This window comes from Poecilia formosa, unplaced genomic scaffold (genome assembly GCF_000485575.1).
Source record: "Poecilia formosa unplaced genomic scaffold, Poecilia_formosa-5.1.2 Scaffold44, whole genome shotgun sequence".
Classification (NCBI taxonomy): Eukaryota; Metazoa; Chordata; class Actinopteri; order Cyprinodontiformes; family Poeciliidae; genus Poecilia; species Poecilia formosa.
Genome location: NW_006799983.1, coordinates 2,931,260 through 2,950,451, shown reverse-complemented (window position 1 = coordinate 2,950,451; position 19,192 = coordinate 2,931,260). Strand labels below are relative to the sequence as shown.

The window sequence follows — 19,192 nt, the reverse complement described above, 5'->3', positions numbered from 1 at the left end:
AATGAATGTATTTAGAATAAATTCTTCTAATTCTTCAGAAAGATTAATTTACTTTTAGTTGTTGAATTCATCTTTATTTCAAAAGTGGCTAATGCTGAACCATTGCCTCCTTTTACCGCAAATGACTGCAGAGAAACAAAGGAGCTTTATTAACATCCACTGCATCAAAACAGGAAATGAAGGCGTGCTACATGTCTCCAAACTAAGTGCAGATACTGGGATTGTTTTATACTTTTATGATGTTTGTTACAATAATTCTGATTTAAATTATGGTCATAAATCAAGAATTTTACAAGAAAACATATATATTGTAATACCTTAAACCTTTTTTCACCATCTCCAGCTCATTTCTCCCCCCCACCCCGGATTTCGGTCACAATGTCATCATGCTCATGAATCTCAGTAATTACGTTGGACAGAGTCATTTCTATTACAGATAGGAATGATGGTTAAAATGACAAAAATATGACTCGCTCTGTAATAAATCTGAATTCTCTTTTTAAATGCAGAGTAAATGTGAAATGAGTGGCTTCAATTTTCTGCTAAGATTATATTTCAGCGCGGAGCGGAGCAGTGAAAGGCAGGCAAGAGATGACATGAGCTGATGAGGCTAATGGCAGAAAAAATAGTCTCTCTTTCACGTACAACCAATAGATTGGGCTTGACTTTCTTTCTCTCTCGGCGACTCCCCTCCTCCCCCCTCACAGAGATACTCCTCTCACCGTCCAAGTGACAGTCCAAGTTGACACGCCAAGTACAGCTCTACCACCACTGATCCCTTGAGTCTATTCTCTCTCCAGGGAGGAGGTCAATTCAATACCATAACCCCAAGAGCACACACAGAAACCCTCTCCCTCTCACCTTAATACACACACCTGTCTCTGTCCCTTCCATCAATCAGAGCAGCTGAACGCCGACAGGTTGTGTCTGTCCACAGGTAATCTCGGGAGCGTCTTTGGGGAAGTGAGGCATTAAGTCGAACTGACAAACTCTTTAGTCCCACTCTAGATTTTAGAAACTCTCTCCCCTGGTTTTACTTTTAAAACAGGAGATTTACTCATTTTGGCATTTCGTTCTTTTTCTCCAGCTTTGGCGTCTCCAAACCTGAATCTCTCGTTCTCCACACATTCTTCCATTGGTTTACTCCACTGAATTTGCTTCTCATCAACTGCTTGCTTATGAAGTGACTTTTCTCTTTTACTCCCTCTCTTTCCACCTACCTTGCATTTGTCCTGCCTGACTGGTGAAGAGACTGGACGAGCAGCCGATCTCCGTCCCCAGGAGAGACCCATAGTCCTGCTGAAACACTGCAGAGGGATGGAGGGAAGCAGGAAAATTGATGAGAGGAAAGGAGAAGGTGGGAAGGACTCTGCATGTCTTCGTCGTCTTAACCGTGTGGATGGTTTGCTCAGGCTGATGTGTGTTTTAAGTTTTCTACCACACATTGCTCTAGTTTGGCCTCATCCAAGCAGATCAACTTCTTCCATATGTTCGCTGTGTCACCTGCATGACTTGTTGCAAACTGCAAAGGGGACTTCTTCAGGATTTCTTATGACAATTGTTTACAGACTTCACCACCTGAGACCAGATCTCTACAGATACTTCTGAATCACCAGCGGCCTCTTGGCAGCTTTTTTGATTACAAATTCAGTTTACAATTCTATCATAAAACCCACTTTCTATAACCTGCTGTCCCCAGTTCCTCACTTCTCTTCTCTTCATCCTTGTATATGAAGAATATTGCGAAAGATTTTTACAATCCACTTCAGTGTAAGAGACAGTAAAGGGAAGCTATGTAGCCATCGGAACAAGGGTTTTGGCAAAATTAAATGACATTCAGTAGCACATTTATTCATATTTGCATATAAATATTTGTGATATACCAACCTAATAGGCTAGGGTTTGGAAATCTCCATGATTCATTGTACGTGGAATACTGTGGGTGGGAATATGGACTTCCAGAAAAATCTCCCCCTGAAAGAAAGCACAAACAGAAAACACAGTATGTTGAGAAACAACAAGGAACTGAACACAATAACTACGGTGTTCCACGTCTTTAACTTAGCTTTGTTTAATTATTTTGTCTTATGTTATACTGGTTTAGCCTGTTTTAGTTTAGTTTAATACATCATGTAGTTTAAGGTATTTAGTTTTATTAGTTTAAGTTAGTTTAACCAATTTAGTTTAAACTATTTTAGCTAAGCTTTAATTTCACATTTGTTATGTTTAGATCATTTCCTTGGCATGATTTATTATGGTTTATAGCTCATCCTAACTTTTTTATATTAATTTTTGTTTAGTTTAGTTATTTCTCATACACACTGAACATGAACCTCTATCCCGTCTTCCTAACACACTCAGACTAGTTGAATGTGTCTGAGTTGGAGAGCTCAGTCAGACTGCAGCGGTCCTTCCACCCAGTGGATGATAGGTTAGCTTTTCTCCCTCATTTACTACTCACTGTCTGGGGTCTACTCTTCCTCATGTCTTCTCCTCCCTCGCCTCCTTCCAATCTTTTATCTTTATTTTTCTCCTTTCTCCTCTGGTCCGCCTGAGTACAGACCACCCGTCACCCTTCACATCAAAACAACATTCTCCTCTACTTCTTCCCCCCATTTCTCTGTTGACTTACTCTCCTTTTCTCAGTCTTTTGCTCTTTCTTTTATTTTTTTTCCTCCTGAACCATCCCTCCTCCCAGGGGATCCCTCTCCCATAGCTGACAGTCACAGACCCTGATGCCCCCTCCCTCCGTTCTGCCTCCCTCTCACCCCCTCCAACCCATTCCTCTTCCCTGCCTCTCGTTCTGTCGGTTCTGCCTCAGTGCTTTCCTACACCCCCTCCGAGTGTCAGCACCCCTGCTGCAGAGAGAAGGAGACAGAGAGACGGAGTGGGAAGGGGAACAGCAGAAGAGAGTTGCTTGCTTAATGAAGGTATGATATTAGACAGAGTGAACAAAAAGGAGGATAATTTGGCAGAGGAGTGCTGAGATAAAGCAAAGCTGGCAAGTCAAAGTTCCTAGATTATCTCTTTCAACACTTCTAGCCAGCTCATGGAGTCGGCTTTTAAAAATTCACTGAAGAGAAACTTCAACGGCGACGTTAGCAGTGTGTTTTCGTGCGCGCACGTTTTCCTTTTTGCGAGTGTACATTTAGTTGCGTCTGTCAGGTGGGGGTCTCAGGATGTGGTCTCCATGGCACCCCCGGGCGCGAACATCCTCTCCCTTGTCATCGCCGCGGTGACGGCGATGTGTCAGGTTGTTTAGCAGACGCGAGACGGAGGGTAGAGAGGAGTAGGGAAGAAAGCTCAGGGGTCTCCCTGGTGTAGCTCGGTGTCAAGGTCGCACACACAGACACTGTCAAAAACAAACACACAAACAATGGCACGCACCAGCCCAAACACACACTCAAATATCCTGTCAAAGCCGAGGACAGCACAGTGGGACAGGGCGACAGGGTTACCCATCTTTAGACGTGCTGTTCCTACATGTCCACTGAGACTCAGTGTGTACATCAATTCATGGATATGTGTGTATGTGTGTGTGTGTGAATGGCTGGGAATACACAGAGACAACAGCGTGCAAACAACATTGTTTTGGGCCTTGTGTTTCCATATTTCCACAGCAGTATCTTTAACTGCTGTGGACCACTCACACCACCGCTCCTGGTGTGAGTGTCGAGAAAAGAGAGAAGAAGAACAGCGTTCCAGGATTGAAACACAAAAGTGCAGTGGAAGGCGGAGTGGAAGGGAATGAATGAATTAGTCGTGGGTCACTGGCGATTCTCATTAAAAACAAATTACTAATGTTGAGGAGGGACAGCTGTGCTACTGTGGCTGCTTTCTAATGATACACAGAGAAAAACACACACATATAGAGCCTCCAACACACAGCTTACACAGGTATACGAGCACAAATGCCACCCTCCGGGACCACTGTCAGCCACGGCAGACAGAAAAGGAAGAGGAAGTGGCACTCCCGTGTATGCTCTTCCGACACACACACACACACACACACAATGCATACACTATAGAAACTCAACTCATGTTTATGGATCTGCTGTAAGATAACAGAATCACTTTAAAGGAAGTCAGATTCAATATTTGAGTTTGTTTTTGTTGGGAACTTAAAACATATAACATGCCTTTCATACTACCAGGTAAAGGATCACATAGCGGCTTGTTATAGCGTCATGCTTTTGGACTAAGTACATCCCCAACATGACACCAGTACTTCCTGTACAGTAGAAACTCGTTCTGCAAAAGGAGAACTGCAAACCCTGCAAAAACCGAATGTTTTCACACTGGGATAATCCGACAGACTCAGTTAAACTTGGCAGGGAATGTCGAAAAATACTGCACATTTGTTTAGTTTTTTGCACCTTTTAAAGCATCATATGATTGCAACAACTGCAAAATATCAGAAGAAACTTGCCAGTATGAGCAGCATGCAAGGCAGCAAACTATCCAGCATGGTACTCTATGTACAGAAAAAGACTGCTAGGAAAGAGAGAATTTGACATCTTGATGTAGCCACGTATGAAAAGAGAAGTATTCAGATCACACTCTTGCTGGATTGGCTGTTTGCTTAATAACAATAAGCAAATGGCAGCAAGATTCAAGAAAACTGATTATTTCTCAGAGTCCAGAGTGCATTTGTTTGGTCTGCACCAGCTATCCCTTCTCCCTAAATGTTGTGGACCATCCAAAGAAATAAAATCAGGTCCATTTCAAGACGACTGTGCAGCTGTGGTGTGAAAGTGTGCTACGGCTCAAAAGCAATGTCTGAAAAATTCAGCCGGCCTCCAGACTGAACACCAGTCACATTTGACAACAAGGTCCCACCTAAAAATCCAGATGCTGTTAATTATTCTTTAATAGATGAAGCTCTTCTTAATAGGGACTTCAGAATAAGTCCATCGCTAATCTGGGTATGTTTTGTTAGTTTTTGAGATAATAATTAGTTTTTTTCCACAGCAGTATCTGTACCTTGAGTGCCTTGAGTTAACTTGTTGTCAGTGTGTGCACTCATGGGTGGACAGGTGACCCATTCAGGGTGTAAAGTGCTTCTTGGTAGCCTCATCGACTGCAACAGGATATGTACCTGACCCCACGTAAGTGGATATAGAGGATAGATGGATGTTTATGGTAAAACATTGACTTAAGGTTTGACCTTTGTCAAGTTTAAGGTTTTGTCAGTGCCTTGGTAATTTTTGCCCCAATCCAGAAAGCAAACCAGTACTGTCCTGTGTTTATTACTCAGTGTCATCCTGTTAGATTCTCTTACCCTGTCATCTCCCCTAACCTGTAGATGCTCCTCTGTAAGTGGACATTTTATTTCCCGGACCTTTTTTTGCCATGTGGTAACTTTTGGGGTGAATTTGTTTACTCTAGGTAAAACAAGTGATATTTTTTTGCATGTTTGTGTGCATACCCACCCGGCACCATGCCCGTGAGAGAGGGAGTGGAGTAGCTGCCCTGTCCAGTTGGGGGCACATGAGGAGGGTAGCCCGGCAGAGTTGTGCTGGCCAGGTCTCGACCTGTTAAGACACAGAAAAATGTCCTCTTATCAGTATCTCACTCCTCTCTGTGTCATTACAGTCACCAATATGCCATCATCATCGTTCTTATCTCTCTAGCAGTTAATTGTGTGCAGAGATCTACAAATTTCTATTAATCTAAAAACTCACAGGACCCAAAAATGTCTGTAGCAGCATTGGGATGTTGCTCTTTCAGCGGCTCATTCAAGATGTGTCTCTTCCGTTTGCTTCTTCCTTCCTTGTTTCCCATCCTCTGGCATCTATTCATTTAGCGACTCTCTATTCTATTGTTTCCTCCACCGCCTCCTCCTTCTGTCAGTAGGTGGATGGGATATATAACTGCATTAGACTACATGACAGTGTGTCGCCCCAAATCATTTCTCTATGTTTGCGTGCCGTAGACATTGGGAGTGTGAGGAGAGGGCACCCTCCATTCATCATCATCACATACACACACACACACACACACACACACACACACACACACACGCACACACACACACACACACACAAGCACCCTCCTCCTGATGTCTGCACACACACATTTATCATCATCACAAGCAGCTCAGATACTAACACCATCAATCCCATTCACTTTCCCTCCACTTACCCAGCACTAACTAAGAGGAAGCAGGAGGAGGGAAGGGAGGAATAAGCAAAAACGGCTGTAAAATCTTTCATAAAGAGAGAATGGTATGGAAAAAAGCTATTACAATTAGTGGTTTAAAGGAAACATCATCTACACTATTCACAACCTCAATCTTTAGTGGTTTTTTTGGGGAGATTTTGTGTGGAAGACAAAGAAGATGATGACTTGAGACATAACAGAGCTGGAAGGAGAATGCTGCATGTGTGTTCAAAACTTTTTATAAAGTTAACGTAGCGTAAAAGTAATTCAGACTATTTTAAGCAACAAGCTTTGAACATCCCATCAAAAAACATTAATCATCAAATTTGCCAAGAAATTCATGTTAACTCTGAAAGAGCTGCAGAGATCCACAGCCCCGATGGTAAAACTTATCTGTGGCACTTGTCAAAAGCACTTGAGTGGCAAGAAAAAAAAAGACGTTGAAGCCTAGAAACCGGAAAACCTTTTTTCAGTTTGTTACAAGCCATGGAGGTGGACACAGTGGACATGTACAAGAAGATGCTCTGGTCAGCAGAGACCAAGACATATATCTCTTTGGTCTGTGTATAAAGTGCTACTTATCACTTATCACTACAACCCTCCCCCCTCAAGATGAAACGTGGTGGTGGCAGCATCATGCTGAGCAGATGATTTTTCTCAGCAGACACAGGAAAGCTGGTCAGAGCTGAGCTGATGGTAGGATGGATAGAGCTAAACACCAGAGGTTGGAAATCTCTGGAAATCCTTAAAAAGTGACGTTCACAGACACTTCTGCATCTAAACCTTCAAACCATGTACACGCAAAATTCAAAAGACCTGCTGCCAAACTGCAGCAAAAGCTGATTCTGCTCTCCACCTGAGTATTGACTCAGGATGGCTGCACATGAATTCACACCACATTTGGGTTCTTATTAGTAAAAGAAATGGGAATATCATGGATGTTTTTTCTTTCTCCCGATAGCTAAGTAACCCTAACCAATACCTGTTGGACACTCAAAACAAGAGGCACTCACCTAATCTTGCCTCTGGTCTTCAGTGATGGTTTATCATGCATAATAATTTTCTCACAATGAAAAAAACTATCATGAGATATAAATAATCCAATTCTCTTTCTTCAAAATTTCTGTCCACTTACGTTAGCCTCCTCAGCTCCTTCTCTGAATGCAATTTCCCCTCGCTCTTTGATTTTCTCCCCTTTTCAGCCTCCCTCTGTCCCTCTAAGCCTCCTCTCTCCTGTCTCGTGTAGTAAAGTTTTTCTTGGTGTTTGACGCGACAGCGAGGCATTAGCGCAGACGGGCTGCTCATCCGCTCAGGGTCAGTGCACAGGGCACGGAGGAGAGGGAGAAGAGGGTGGGAGCGGGGAGAGATGGACTCTCTACAGCCAAGTTAGAGGGGGCAGACAGGGCCAGATCCTCAGAGATGTGTGTTTGCGCGTGTTTGTGTGTGTGTGCATGTGCACATTCTCATGCACTGTATTTGTGCATATGTATGGCAGTTGTATTGATGTATCTGTTCTCCACAGCTTTTCTTTAGAGGTCAACAAACAAGTACAAGTCTCCTCCGCGCTCACTTGCAGCTACAGATGAGCACGCGTTTTCTGTCCTACTGGTCTGCCTGTCTCATTCACCGCATCAAAGAGCCATCAGAACAACCCTGTCAAGCCCAGGAGGATCAACGACATGCAAAGTGTCTCCCCGCTTTGCGTCTTCCCACCCTGGTGTGCTGGCGGACGTTCGGAGTAAAGGAAAGTGCCGTGCGGGATTGGAAAGAAGGGTCGAGCATGTAGATGCTGCTCTCCAGCATGTGTCCAGAGTATCAACACTTCAAGGATTCAAAAAAAACACTGCGTCAAACACACGGACGTCTGGTCCCCTAGAGGGAGCTCTGTTCTGAGGGAAAAGACAGCCGAGGAAATGCATGCATAATATTCAGAAGGTGTGTGCGCATGTGAATATGAATGTGTGTGTTTGCATGCATAAGCAGAAATGGAAATTTTTCATCTCTCTCTCTTTTTCTCACACTCTTTTTCCCCTGCTCTGGTGTGTGCAGGTAATATCCCTCTGTGGTTTGAAAGAGAGAGAGAGGGAGTAAAAGAAAGAACCTATTCCCAGATATCCCAAATTCCCAGATCAATGATTCCCTTCATTACAGATGGGAGTGTTAAAGGCTTGTCCAAGTGCTCCCTGGTCTGCTCTTAATTAATCGCGCCTCTCCCTGTGCCCCTAAATGGAGAAAGAGCAGGGAGCGAGGTGTTCACTTTTCCTCCACCTTTCCTTAAATCCCTTTCCTCCACTTAATTGACATTCAAAGCACTGAGCTCTTTAAGCAGTGCTTTGAGCACTTAGATTATGCAGTTTAAACTACTGCTAAGAAGAAAGGCATTAGCTCCAGTGTGTTTTTGTTTATAATTATGCCTTTCCTCTATTTCAACTCTATTTCAAAGTTTTAAGGTAAGTTTTTGGTTTATCCTGTGAATTGGATGAATATGCAGCCAGAGGTTGGTTAAGCACTACTTCCTTTAGAAGAAATAATTGATTCAGTGTTTGACATGCAGTAGGAAAGGGACATGATCTTAGTTTTCTTGTGAAAGTCAGGAATAAAAGCTGCTTTTAAAAAAACAACTTATTAATAAGCAAATAAAATTAAAAGGATTTATATTTAAAATATTCTCAGTAGATTCAGAAAATATATATATATATTTTTTTACAAATTAGTTTTTAGTTTCTTGAGTTTAAATTAAGTACTCTTAGCTGTGTTTACTCATTATAGTAAAGTATCCCTACACAGTCAGTTTTTCCAAATTTTTTGCAAGGTTTCTGCAAAGAGTGGATGACGCTGGATCTGAATCCACTGTGAGGAGCTTCTGGATGTCCTAACAAGCCGTTACCAGGAGAGGCTATTTTAGTGACAAACCCTTCAGCTAAGAGAGGAGCTAAATCACGGAGCAGGTTGATATATGACAATTAGCAGGCTTATCTGACACACGACACAATCTTTATTGACCGTTCTAATCCTTCACTTCGTCGGATGTCCATTGGCTTCTGAAACTTTGAATTTCTTCAAAGCCTCAACTTTAAACAGTTTTCCGTTTTGATGTTTATTAATTAAGTAGATACTTGATAACTTTTAGCTTTTTTTTAGTAAATACAAAAAAGCTCTTGTTACAGTCTAACTCTGTCAGTAAGCATTGTGCAGTTTATGAGAACTGTTTGTCCCTCTGCACTCTGTAATAAACTTCAGAGTTAGACTTACTTTACCTTCTTCTTTATGTGTGCAGTTGTTAAATCTATGGAAATGTGTAGTTTCTGTTTCAGATAAAAGAGTTTGAGTTATGAACACTGAAGGAATTTAAGCGTTTTTGTTTTTTTTCACCTGGGACTAGCGGGTAGGATTGTGGGCCGGAGACGTTGGATCCTAACTCCGTCCCTGTGCCCGGATTGGCCAAACTGTTCTTCATCTCGTCCAGCCCGCCTGCTAGAGAGGCCATGGCCGAGTAGTCCGATGTCTGGAAGGAAGGAGAAAGGAAAAGGAAAAATAGATTTATTAGACAGCAAATCCAAATCATGATACTCTGTGTTGAAAATAACATCAAGGCACGATTGTGCCCCGTGCGGAATACAGCTGTGAGCAATCTGTTTATTATGTCCACAGTATATCCTGCATGTTACACCTTCCTCACAGCGATGAGCAAAGCAGCTTTTCCTATGAGCACACACACCCACACACACTGATGTACAGAAACACACCTACAGCTGAGAGTTTATTGATCTGTTTACAAAGGCAGGGATTTACTGTACAACCAAGTCCAACAGTCTGTAACCGCAGGATCAGCTCGCACTTTCTCTTCATCCCTCTCATCCCAGCGCTCACACGGTACATACACAACAAACATATATTTAAACACACACACAAACACACAGACTGTGGCTATAAGACAAAGCCTCTTGTCTCCCGAGATACCAACCTAAGAATGGCGATCTTCTCAATACACACACACACACGCACACACACACTCCCAATGCTCTGAACATTACAGGAAGATACAAAACCCAAAACCACACAAGGAGGAAAAGGTTTAAGTGACAAAAAAAAATGTGTTTGATGTAGCAGTGGAAATATTTCCAGCACAAAACTCAATTATTTTCAGAAATAGGTGAAAAAGATCTAAAGCTTTTAATTCTAAATGCCAATTATATCATTGCTACGTTAATAAATCTGTGTTTATGCTTCTTGAGATTTTTCATGTTTTGTCACGTTATAATTACCAACTTCATGGTATTTTATTATTATTTATGTAATAGTTCACAAAAAAGTGGTGAATGATTGTCATGATAAAGTAAGAAGAAGAGGAGTTTTCAAGATTTCTTTCTAATAAATCTGCGTCTGAATTCAAGTTTTAACTCTTATTACAGGTTCTCAGTTGGATGGAAGTTTGACTTTGACTGGGCCATTCTAATATTGTTTGAACTAAACCATTACCTTCTAATTCTAGCTGTGTGTTTGGGGTCAATTTTCTCTGGAAAGTGAAGTTCTTCTACAGTTTCAGTTTTTTAAAACCTCTAATATGTTTTCTTCAAAAATTATCCTGTATTTAGACTCTTCAAGTCAACCTACAAGCATAAACGAAGTACGATGCTGCCTCATCATATCTGCAGGATATAACTATAATGCATCGTTTCACCTTTTTCCTCTGTGACCTCTACTTGGCTTGTGGAAAGATGAAAGTGGACTTCTTGTTTATTTCTGGCCACTCTTTCTTAATACCAAATTTGTAGAGTTAACAATCAGTGATTCGTTCTGTCAAACAATTCTCCCATGTAACATTTGCTTTTCTGCAACTCCTGTAGAGTTACTACAGGCGTTTTGGCACAGGTGGATTTTATCTATTAATAAGATGACTCCTAAAGGCAACTGATTTCACCAAAGTCTATTAAGAGGATCAAGATGACATATTGTGCACATTTTTATTTAAATACAATTTTGAAACTGTTTATCAACTTATCAAATGACATTTTAGCTTAATTCTCTCAACAGCGACGAGACATTCAGCTCTGCAGAGGCTCGGTAATGAGTGGTTAATTTAATTCAGGTGTGTAGGAGCAGGAGTGCGTCTAGAAGTTGCAGGACGGGGCTGGAATCGGGCACCCGAGATTTAGCACTACATTGTGTTGGTTTATCACAGAAAATTATATTAAAGTACAAAGACCTTTATGGTTGGAGCCACAAATGTAGCAGTACATTTTATAGCAAACCGGAACAAATATAAACTTTGTGCAAAATTTTTATGTCATATTTTTTATGACGGATCATTATAACCATATAATTAGAACGGTGACAAACTGTCTTTTTCCAGAGAAACCAGCATGCCAGCTCTTCCCAAAGGCCAGACTGCAGCCTGACAACTCACCTGTGTTTGACCCCGGCTTTCAGTCATGACCCATCCATCCTCGTCTCTCTGAGAGGTCTGTCATTGTGTGTGAGTATATGTGGGTGGTTCTGGTAATTTAGAGAGATGATGGCGACACTGATGGCCGAGAATATATAGATTAAACACCAGAGACTGTCTGGACAGGAACATTCCTGGCGGGCCGATAACCGGTCTCCTAGTGGGTTTAGGTGTGAGTGTACGAACATTTGACTCTCTTGAGTATATTTTGTTATAGAATCGTCCATTTTCACATAATAAGGAGAAGACAGTGGTCCTCATTTATCAATAGTACGAACTGTGAAAAATTGGGTTTATGGTCATTTTCCCATCTTTTCTCATTTTGGAATCCATCATTGTGGATCTGAATGTGAGATATGCCGTGAAGTCTGAGGCAGTATGAGAAGCTTTATGTTGCTGCGGTACCGCAAAGAAAGTCAAGCTGCGTCACAGAATTGAATCAGTGAGTGAAACAGGGGCCCAAATCCATGAAACCTTATTTGGGCTTAGATTTTTATTACTTTCCACAAGGTATTTGAATGGTTTCAGAGTTACACCTTAGATACTTGGAAAAGTTTAGAGGCTCTAAATCACAAAATGTGGTGGAGAATATCTTCAGTTTCAGGAATGTGAATAATTAATGACAGAGCTGTTGGGTTACTGTTTAATTAAAACATCCAATAAGAGGAGAAAACATGTCCTATTGATTCAGAATCCTTTTTATTTCATAACCTAACACAAAAACACAAGATTGATGAGCACTTTTTGCTTGAATATGCATCTGTGTAATTGCATCACTGGATTCTAAAAAAAACTTAACTAAATATACATGCATAAATTTGGGCGTTGCCATCTTGAATATCCACTTACATTAGAAAAAAGGCATGCATGGATGAGGGTTGGGATCTTCCCCCAAACAATGAAATGCATTTTCAACTTTAGATCTTAAAATCTGTCAAACTTCAATTTTTGAAGAAATACCTACAACTGGGCTCTTTTGAATTCACTGATTGATGTGTTGCAGCTCCAGATTGAAATGTTAACTTTGTTTAAAGGGCAATTTAGCTTCCACTGCTACAACAAGAGAGGATGAAAATCGCGAAGCTGTGTCTTTGCAAACATCTACATTTTAAAAGACTTCAGGTGAAACAATGAAATTATGAGCGTACCTACTAACGTGACAGAAAACAGAATAATGGGAAGGTAATTTTTAGACAGCAGTGACTAATTTCAAGATTTTTGGGAGAGTAGATGGTGTTTTTTATGCAGTGTTATCAGTGGTTATTAAAATAATTTAGTCTTCCAAGCGAGGTCATCATGTAATCAGAACTACATTTTGAATAATGAGCTCTTTCAGTGGGGGACAATGGAAACATTTGGATACAGGCCACTGTGTAACCCTGCTTTTCAAGTGTACTGAGGGACAGATGACTCTGCTGTATATGACGGAGAAAGTCTAAAGCAGCCTCGACATTTATGCAAAATATTATGTTTGATGCTTGCTTTTATTTGATGCTCTGTAGTGTGATGAGATGATATGGACTTTTAGAGGGAGACAGGATCTAACTCAGAACTGCAAAAAATATATTAGGAAATGAAGTTCTTATTATTGAAAGGTATCCTTTTTAGCAATATTTTGTTTGTAAATTCCATCCATGAGGTCACCACACTATAAATAAATATGGATGTTGGTAATATCCATATTGTTTCCAGGTGATGGCTGGATCACCATTTGACTATCTGTTGTAACTGGCTAAAAAACACAAAGTTTCAGAAATCATACATCAAAACTGTCCTTGGATCATTCCCGCACCCAAATCTAGTCCAGTTTTGAGAAAAAAACACTGAATAACTCTTAAGTTGACCCACATTTTGTCCAAAATTATCTACCAACTAGATTGCCTCTTATGTCAACATCAGAATATAGAGCGCATCAATAAGAAACGTCAGCACCGCTTGTGCTGTTCCCTGAGTCAAGCTCGGAGCAAAACTCGCTACATACTAAACAATTATTTATCAAATATTTTACTTTGACTTATCAAATGTCTTCCATTCCTTTTTCCCGTGTGTGTGTGTGTGTGTGTGTGTGTGTGTAGGTGTGTGTGCGTGTGTGTGTGTGTGTGTGGGTGTGTGTGTGTGTGAGGGGTGGTGGGAAGGAGGGTGCGGGGGGTGATAAGGTGAGAGTGTCGCACTGACCCTTTTAATACGTCTGCATCTGTGTGTAAGTGTAGGCGTTTGTTTGTGCTCACTGACCTCTTAAACACCCCTGTGCTCGTCAACACACAGCACAACCACTGGACTGTGACCTGCCAAATAAGAGCTTACCCTGTACACTTACACACCTCCCTCTTTCTGGTCCTTTTTACACTTCCGGCACATTTTAAGCCCCCACCCCCTTTTTTTCCCTGTCAGAAAGAGGTCCTGCAGTTTTTTTTCCTAAACCAATCAAAGATGCTATCCCTGTGTACCCCCCACGCACCAACACAACCAAATCTTGGCTGCTAGGTCTCATTATAATAGCATCTAATGTGTCCATGTAGCCATGTGTAGAGCCAGCCAGCAGCACCAGCCGAGAAGAAAGGGTCTGCTGTGGTAATTGGTCATGATGAAGTTTGGCCAGTGGGGTGACAGGCCCGCTAAGCAAGATGGATCATTCTCATTCGCACCCGTAAATGTTGTCAATTCCACCGCTCATACAGCGCCATCAGCTCTCATCAAAGGAAAAGGGACGCAGCTGCGGGGGCCGAGGAGGGGGCTGTACTTGGGGGGGGGGGAGTTGGTAATGGTGATGGGGAGGAGTTGGACAACCAGGCAGGATGAAGGGGAGGATGGCAGGAAAATCTGGACCTAGTTCATCAATTATAGGTGATTACATATAAAGTCTTATAGGGAAATCTACACTTAAGAATCTCCCTTTTTTCTTGTTGATTCTTTATAGTCAAAATTGCAAAGTTTGGAAATGGATGCTGGATAGAGTGGTACCCTGAAAAAGTAAAACGCACTAAAAATAGTGATTTAAAAAAGTGTTTTTTATCGCTTTAAACATGAAAAAATAAAGTGCATTTTGCAGAATATCTGATCCAATTGATCAATTATTATTAACTGTATTAATATAAGACCACGTCTGATCAGCTGCTGTTGGTGCTGCTTCAGCTGTTCTGCATGTCTGAGTAAGTTAGTTTTCATCAGTCCAGACAGAGCCTCTGCATAGTTTAGAATGAGATAAAACTGTGTTGTCATCAGCTAATTTCTGCTACATTTAAGTACCACTTTGGTGCATTTTGTAGCAGTGCCAAATTTTATGACATGCCCAAAAACTTTGCTGTTGCTCAGAAGGCAATCAGTCTGTTCATGCCACATGTAGTACGTAGTAACTATGGCCCTCAGAAATCAGATCTTTTACAGACATTAGGAGTCATCATGACTTTAAATGAGTAAGCCTTAATTATCCACATAAGTTTCCTACGACTGTAAAAACTATCAGACTGAAGGTGTTTGTTTAAAGGTCTGCGAACGAGTGTCAAACATTTGTTTAAATTTAATTTAAATGAGGTTACACAATTAGCTTAAAACTTTACACTCTTTTGAAATGATTGAATGTATTCATTTTTAATAGAAAACATTTTTGGAATAAATACTTTAGTTTGATTCTTAAAATGCTATGCAGTATGCTTGAATTAGACTGATGCTCCTTTTATTTTCTAGAGATCTTGAAATGTTTCTCCCTGGAAACTGAAACAAACAGAAATAGAAATATAGTGAATAAATAATATTTTATATGAGACAACTGGTAATATTTGTAGTACCTGAATGTAAGCTAAGTACTCCTATAAACTAATACAAAAAATATCAAATGAAGGGGAAGCAGAAGCATTTTTTTATGAACGCAGCATGTCTTCCTATGACATTCAAGTGCAAAGTAGACACAATAAAATAAAATGTCCTTCATTAGTCTTTTGATTCTGGGATAGGTTGGTCAGAACTGTAAACAGTATGTCCTTCTAAATCTCAACAAAAGATTAATTAGATTTATTTAGAAATGAAACCATGCATATATTTGTTAACCCTTGAAATGCAGTATTTATTAGGTTTAAAATTACATGTTTTGGTTTGTTAGTTTAGTTCTGTCAGATGACAACTTAATTATTATACACTGTAGAGGTATAAATGTCTGACTGAATTAATTACAGGACAGAAAATAAAGTTGCATTTAATTTAATGATCTCCTAATATAAAAAGCAAGTGACAGATTAGATTTTCTTCCAAAGTTCCCCTGATCGTGCTTCTACAGCACAAACTAAGATTACATAAAATAAAACGTGTATGTAATGAAACCAAATCTTTAATTCAAAAATGTGGGCGGTTTTTACTCTGAGGCTCCGTTAGCAAAGCAGCTGAATTCTCAGTGAGTTTCTTGCCTTTTATACACCAGATTGCCTCAGATGTGGTAAGTGGAGTTTCAGAGCCCAAATCCACATCAATGACAGATGAGTCCTAATCGTCCCTCTGAAGCACACACACACACGCACACGCACACACACACACACACACACACACACACACACAGTCTCCTACCACACACACAGACGCCAGCCGTGCTGGCTTGAACCATTTGCATAATAGTATTTCTCTTTTTCTCCATTCTCCAAATAGATCCTGATTTCTCTCCCCCCACGCCTCTTTCCCTCCTGACCCCCCTTTTCCCTCTCCACATTGTCTTGTGCACCCCTGATGGAAAAGGCTTGGCTATAAACAAACACAATTCCCTGAGTGGCCCACAAACAGAGACAGGGATTGTCGGGGAAAGAATTTATCTGAACTCAAACTGAGCGTGGCAGCAGTGGGGAGGATATTCATTTTCAGACAGATAACCCACACAGACCTTAACTCCAGGGGGAGGCGGTCTGGATATAATGCTTCAAATACAACGTCTGGGTTACTTTTCTTACCTATCAATATGATATGGTATTTACAGCCTGTTATTCAAGAATTATTGTCACATTTGTTGTTGTGAGAACAACAATGGATGGGAAAAATAATGAACTCCCTCTTTGATGGCTTCGCTGGCCATGAAGAGTTCAAATTGAAAAAAGATTCAACTTTCCTGTTAAAATAGTTTCAACTTCTATGAAAATGTTTTCTTGATCCTCTGGCTTTAGCCGTTTTGAGCAGGTTCAACCTTTGGAGGAAACGATACCAGAAGAACAAACTTAGCATTGCAAACACAGTTTGAAGGGAGAGTGTGGCGTATTTGTAAGCAAGTGGAAGTTCTTTGAGTTGAGAGTTCTTTGAGTTCTCAACATTTAGTTAACTCCACCAGAATCAGACGATGTACTCCTAGATGGGTACCAGAAGGAGATGACCACACGTGACAACCATCCTTGCTATCTTGGTTTATTCTTTCACACTGCAGCAGGTTTTGGTTTACATCCAAACGTAGACTAGAGGTGTAAACCTTTTCTATCTTTCATTGATTTTCAGGCTGGAAAACGATCAAACTGTGCTGGTGAGTGCAGAGGGGGGCATTTGGACCCGGGGTTGCCGAAACGGGTGAGGGCGCAGTCAGCCCGCCTGACTTATCAGCTGAGTAATAAGAAGTGATAGAAGGGAAATTCAAATGAACTCTCCCTGACAGGCGCACTTGCAGACAGACACACATGCAAACATGCACACATAAATTATCAGCGCAGCTTAATAGACTACAGGCAGCGGGGAGTAAGAGCAGCACTGGGAGATGAGATAAAACAATGGAGTAAAATTCTAAAACAAAATAAACAAGTAAGAAGAGTAGCTGAGGCTGATGGTTCAAATTGCATTTGACATAAGTTTAGGCTCTTCAGCTGTGGAAAAATTACTTCTTCTGAGGCAGAAATATTGAAATACATGAACTGAAATCAAAATGTCCATGTTGTAAAAGTGGTTCCTTTTTTTTTTATTTCTCCACTTGGTTCTCTGTTTCCTTTCTTCCTTACATGCACATCCGCTGACTCCCCTGCACACGTCATCACCGTTAGAGGAAAGTGCATTTAAAGCTGTCAGTCTCAACGCAGTCTGACCCTACTTGACCAAAACCCCACCACCACTGGTTCACACACACACACACACACACACACACACACACACACACACATATTAATACACACACCTTAGCTCACATACCAGAGAGGCTAAGCTGTAGCTGTCAGTGGGTGTGACTGTCAATCACCCTCTCCAGGAAAAACGGGGGATGGGCATGAGTAGATGCCTGGATTTCTTTGTGATGTTGTGCAACCTAAAGCCAGTTTGACCCCAGTGTAACACAGATTTTAAAGGGACTCGTTCCAAACCCTGACCTCAGTGGCTCAGAGAGGACACTGACCTAGGAATCATGGGTATTTATGATGTCAGATCTCAGTCTATAGAGCTACTCCAACCAATACCTGTCGACCTCTTGCCCCGACCCGCCACCCTCCTCATGTTGGTCAAATGGGAGTGAATGGGTTAAAAAGTCCAACTCTGCCCTGTAGGTCTAAGGCTATAACCTGTTTTACTAAAACTTCTCTGTCTGGGTTCATGTACTTGACACTGGCTGTATAAATAAACTTGAAAAGTCTTTTCCTGAAGAAAAAAAATAAAAACTGTAGAGGAAAATTGTCATTTTGAGACAAGGTCCAAAACATTTCCCTAATGCTGAGAGCAGGGCTGCACATTAGAAGACATCTGAAAAAGGCAGACGGAATACAAATGCTAGCCTGCTCACATTTTGTTATGCAAAGTACTACTTACACCTGTCTATTCCGCTCAGATTTACATTAATTCACTGCCGGAAAAGGGCGGGAGGTCAATTTAGATGCAGCATTAAGAGACACAGACACACCCTCTCTCATCTCTTGTCTCTACCATGCACGCAGATATGCAGTTCATCCCCAGTGTGCATCAGCATGCCGGATGCCCCATTTCCATCACCGTCCTGGAAGCAGCAGGAAGTGAGGTCATAATGAAAGCTGGGTCGATACGCTCATTAACCCCTGCAGTGTGTCTAGATTAACTGAATGTCGATAAACTACCCTCACTGCGTCTCAGCAGTGTCCATCAGACCGCAGGAATCCACACAGAAACAGAAAACAAAAGTTCATTTACACATTCTCCAAACACCCAGTGATTGAGCTGTGAGAAATTAAAAGCATATGCAGAGATTGTGCGATTTTGGTCAACATTGGCATGGCATGGCAAGGCAGAGCAGGCAGGCTTTTTTTTTTAGCTGTAAGCAGAGATCCCTCTGTTAGCTTGCAAGGTTTGCATCAGCAGCTTCAAATGTTAGTCAGCATGTTTCAGCGTGACAGCATCAGAAATTCAAGATGGACACCACTAATATCAACAAGTCTTTGCAAGTCGATTTATATCTTTGTCACATTTTGCCATGTTACTACCAAAAACACCGACATATTTTTGACACAAAATAGGGGATAATTGTGAAGTAGAAGGAACATTATTCACATTTCATTCTTTACAATAAAGTCCCAAAAGGTGTGATGTGTAAAATGGTAAATGGCCTGTAGTTGTATTGTGCCTTGTCAAGTCCAGAGGACTGCAATCAGTCATTCACCCATTTAACTCTGCTGATCA

The 19,192-nt window shown here is 41.2% G+C and overlaps 1 protein-coding gene across 3 annotated transcripts in view; it reads right to left on the bottom strand.

Moving 5' to 3' along the window:
* pax5 (paired box 5) overlaps positions 1-19,192 on the bottom strand; it is a 58,985-nt gene that overhangs the window by 6,663 nt on the left and 33,130 nt on the right. For all 3 annotated transcript variants that reach the window (XM_007551944.2, XM_016671440.1, XM_016671439.1), the window contains exons 7-10: positions 9,535-9,667; positions 5,433-5,534; positions 1,888-1,974; positions 1,221-1,307 (exon numbers count right to left, since the gene is read on the bottom strand). In XM_007551944.2, the coding sequence (XP_007552006.1) occupies positions 1,221-1,307; positions 1,888-1,974; positions 5,433-5,534; positions 9,535-9,667 (409 nt within the window). The remainder of the gene's footprint in view (positions 1-1,220; positions 1,308-1,887; positions 1,975-5,432; positions 5,535-9,534; positions 9,668-19,192) is intronic.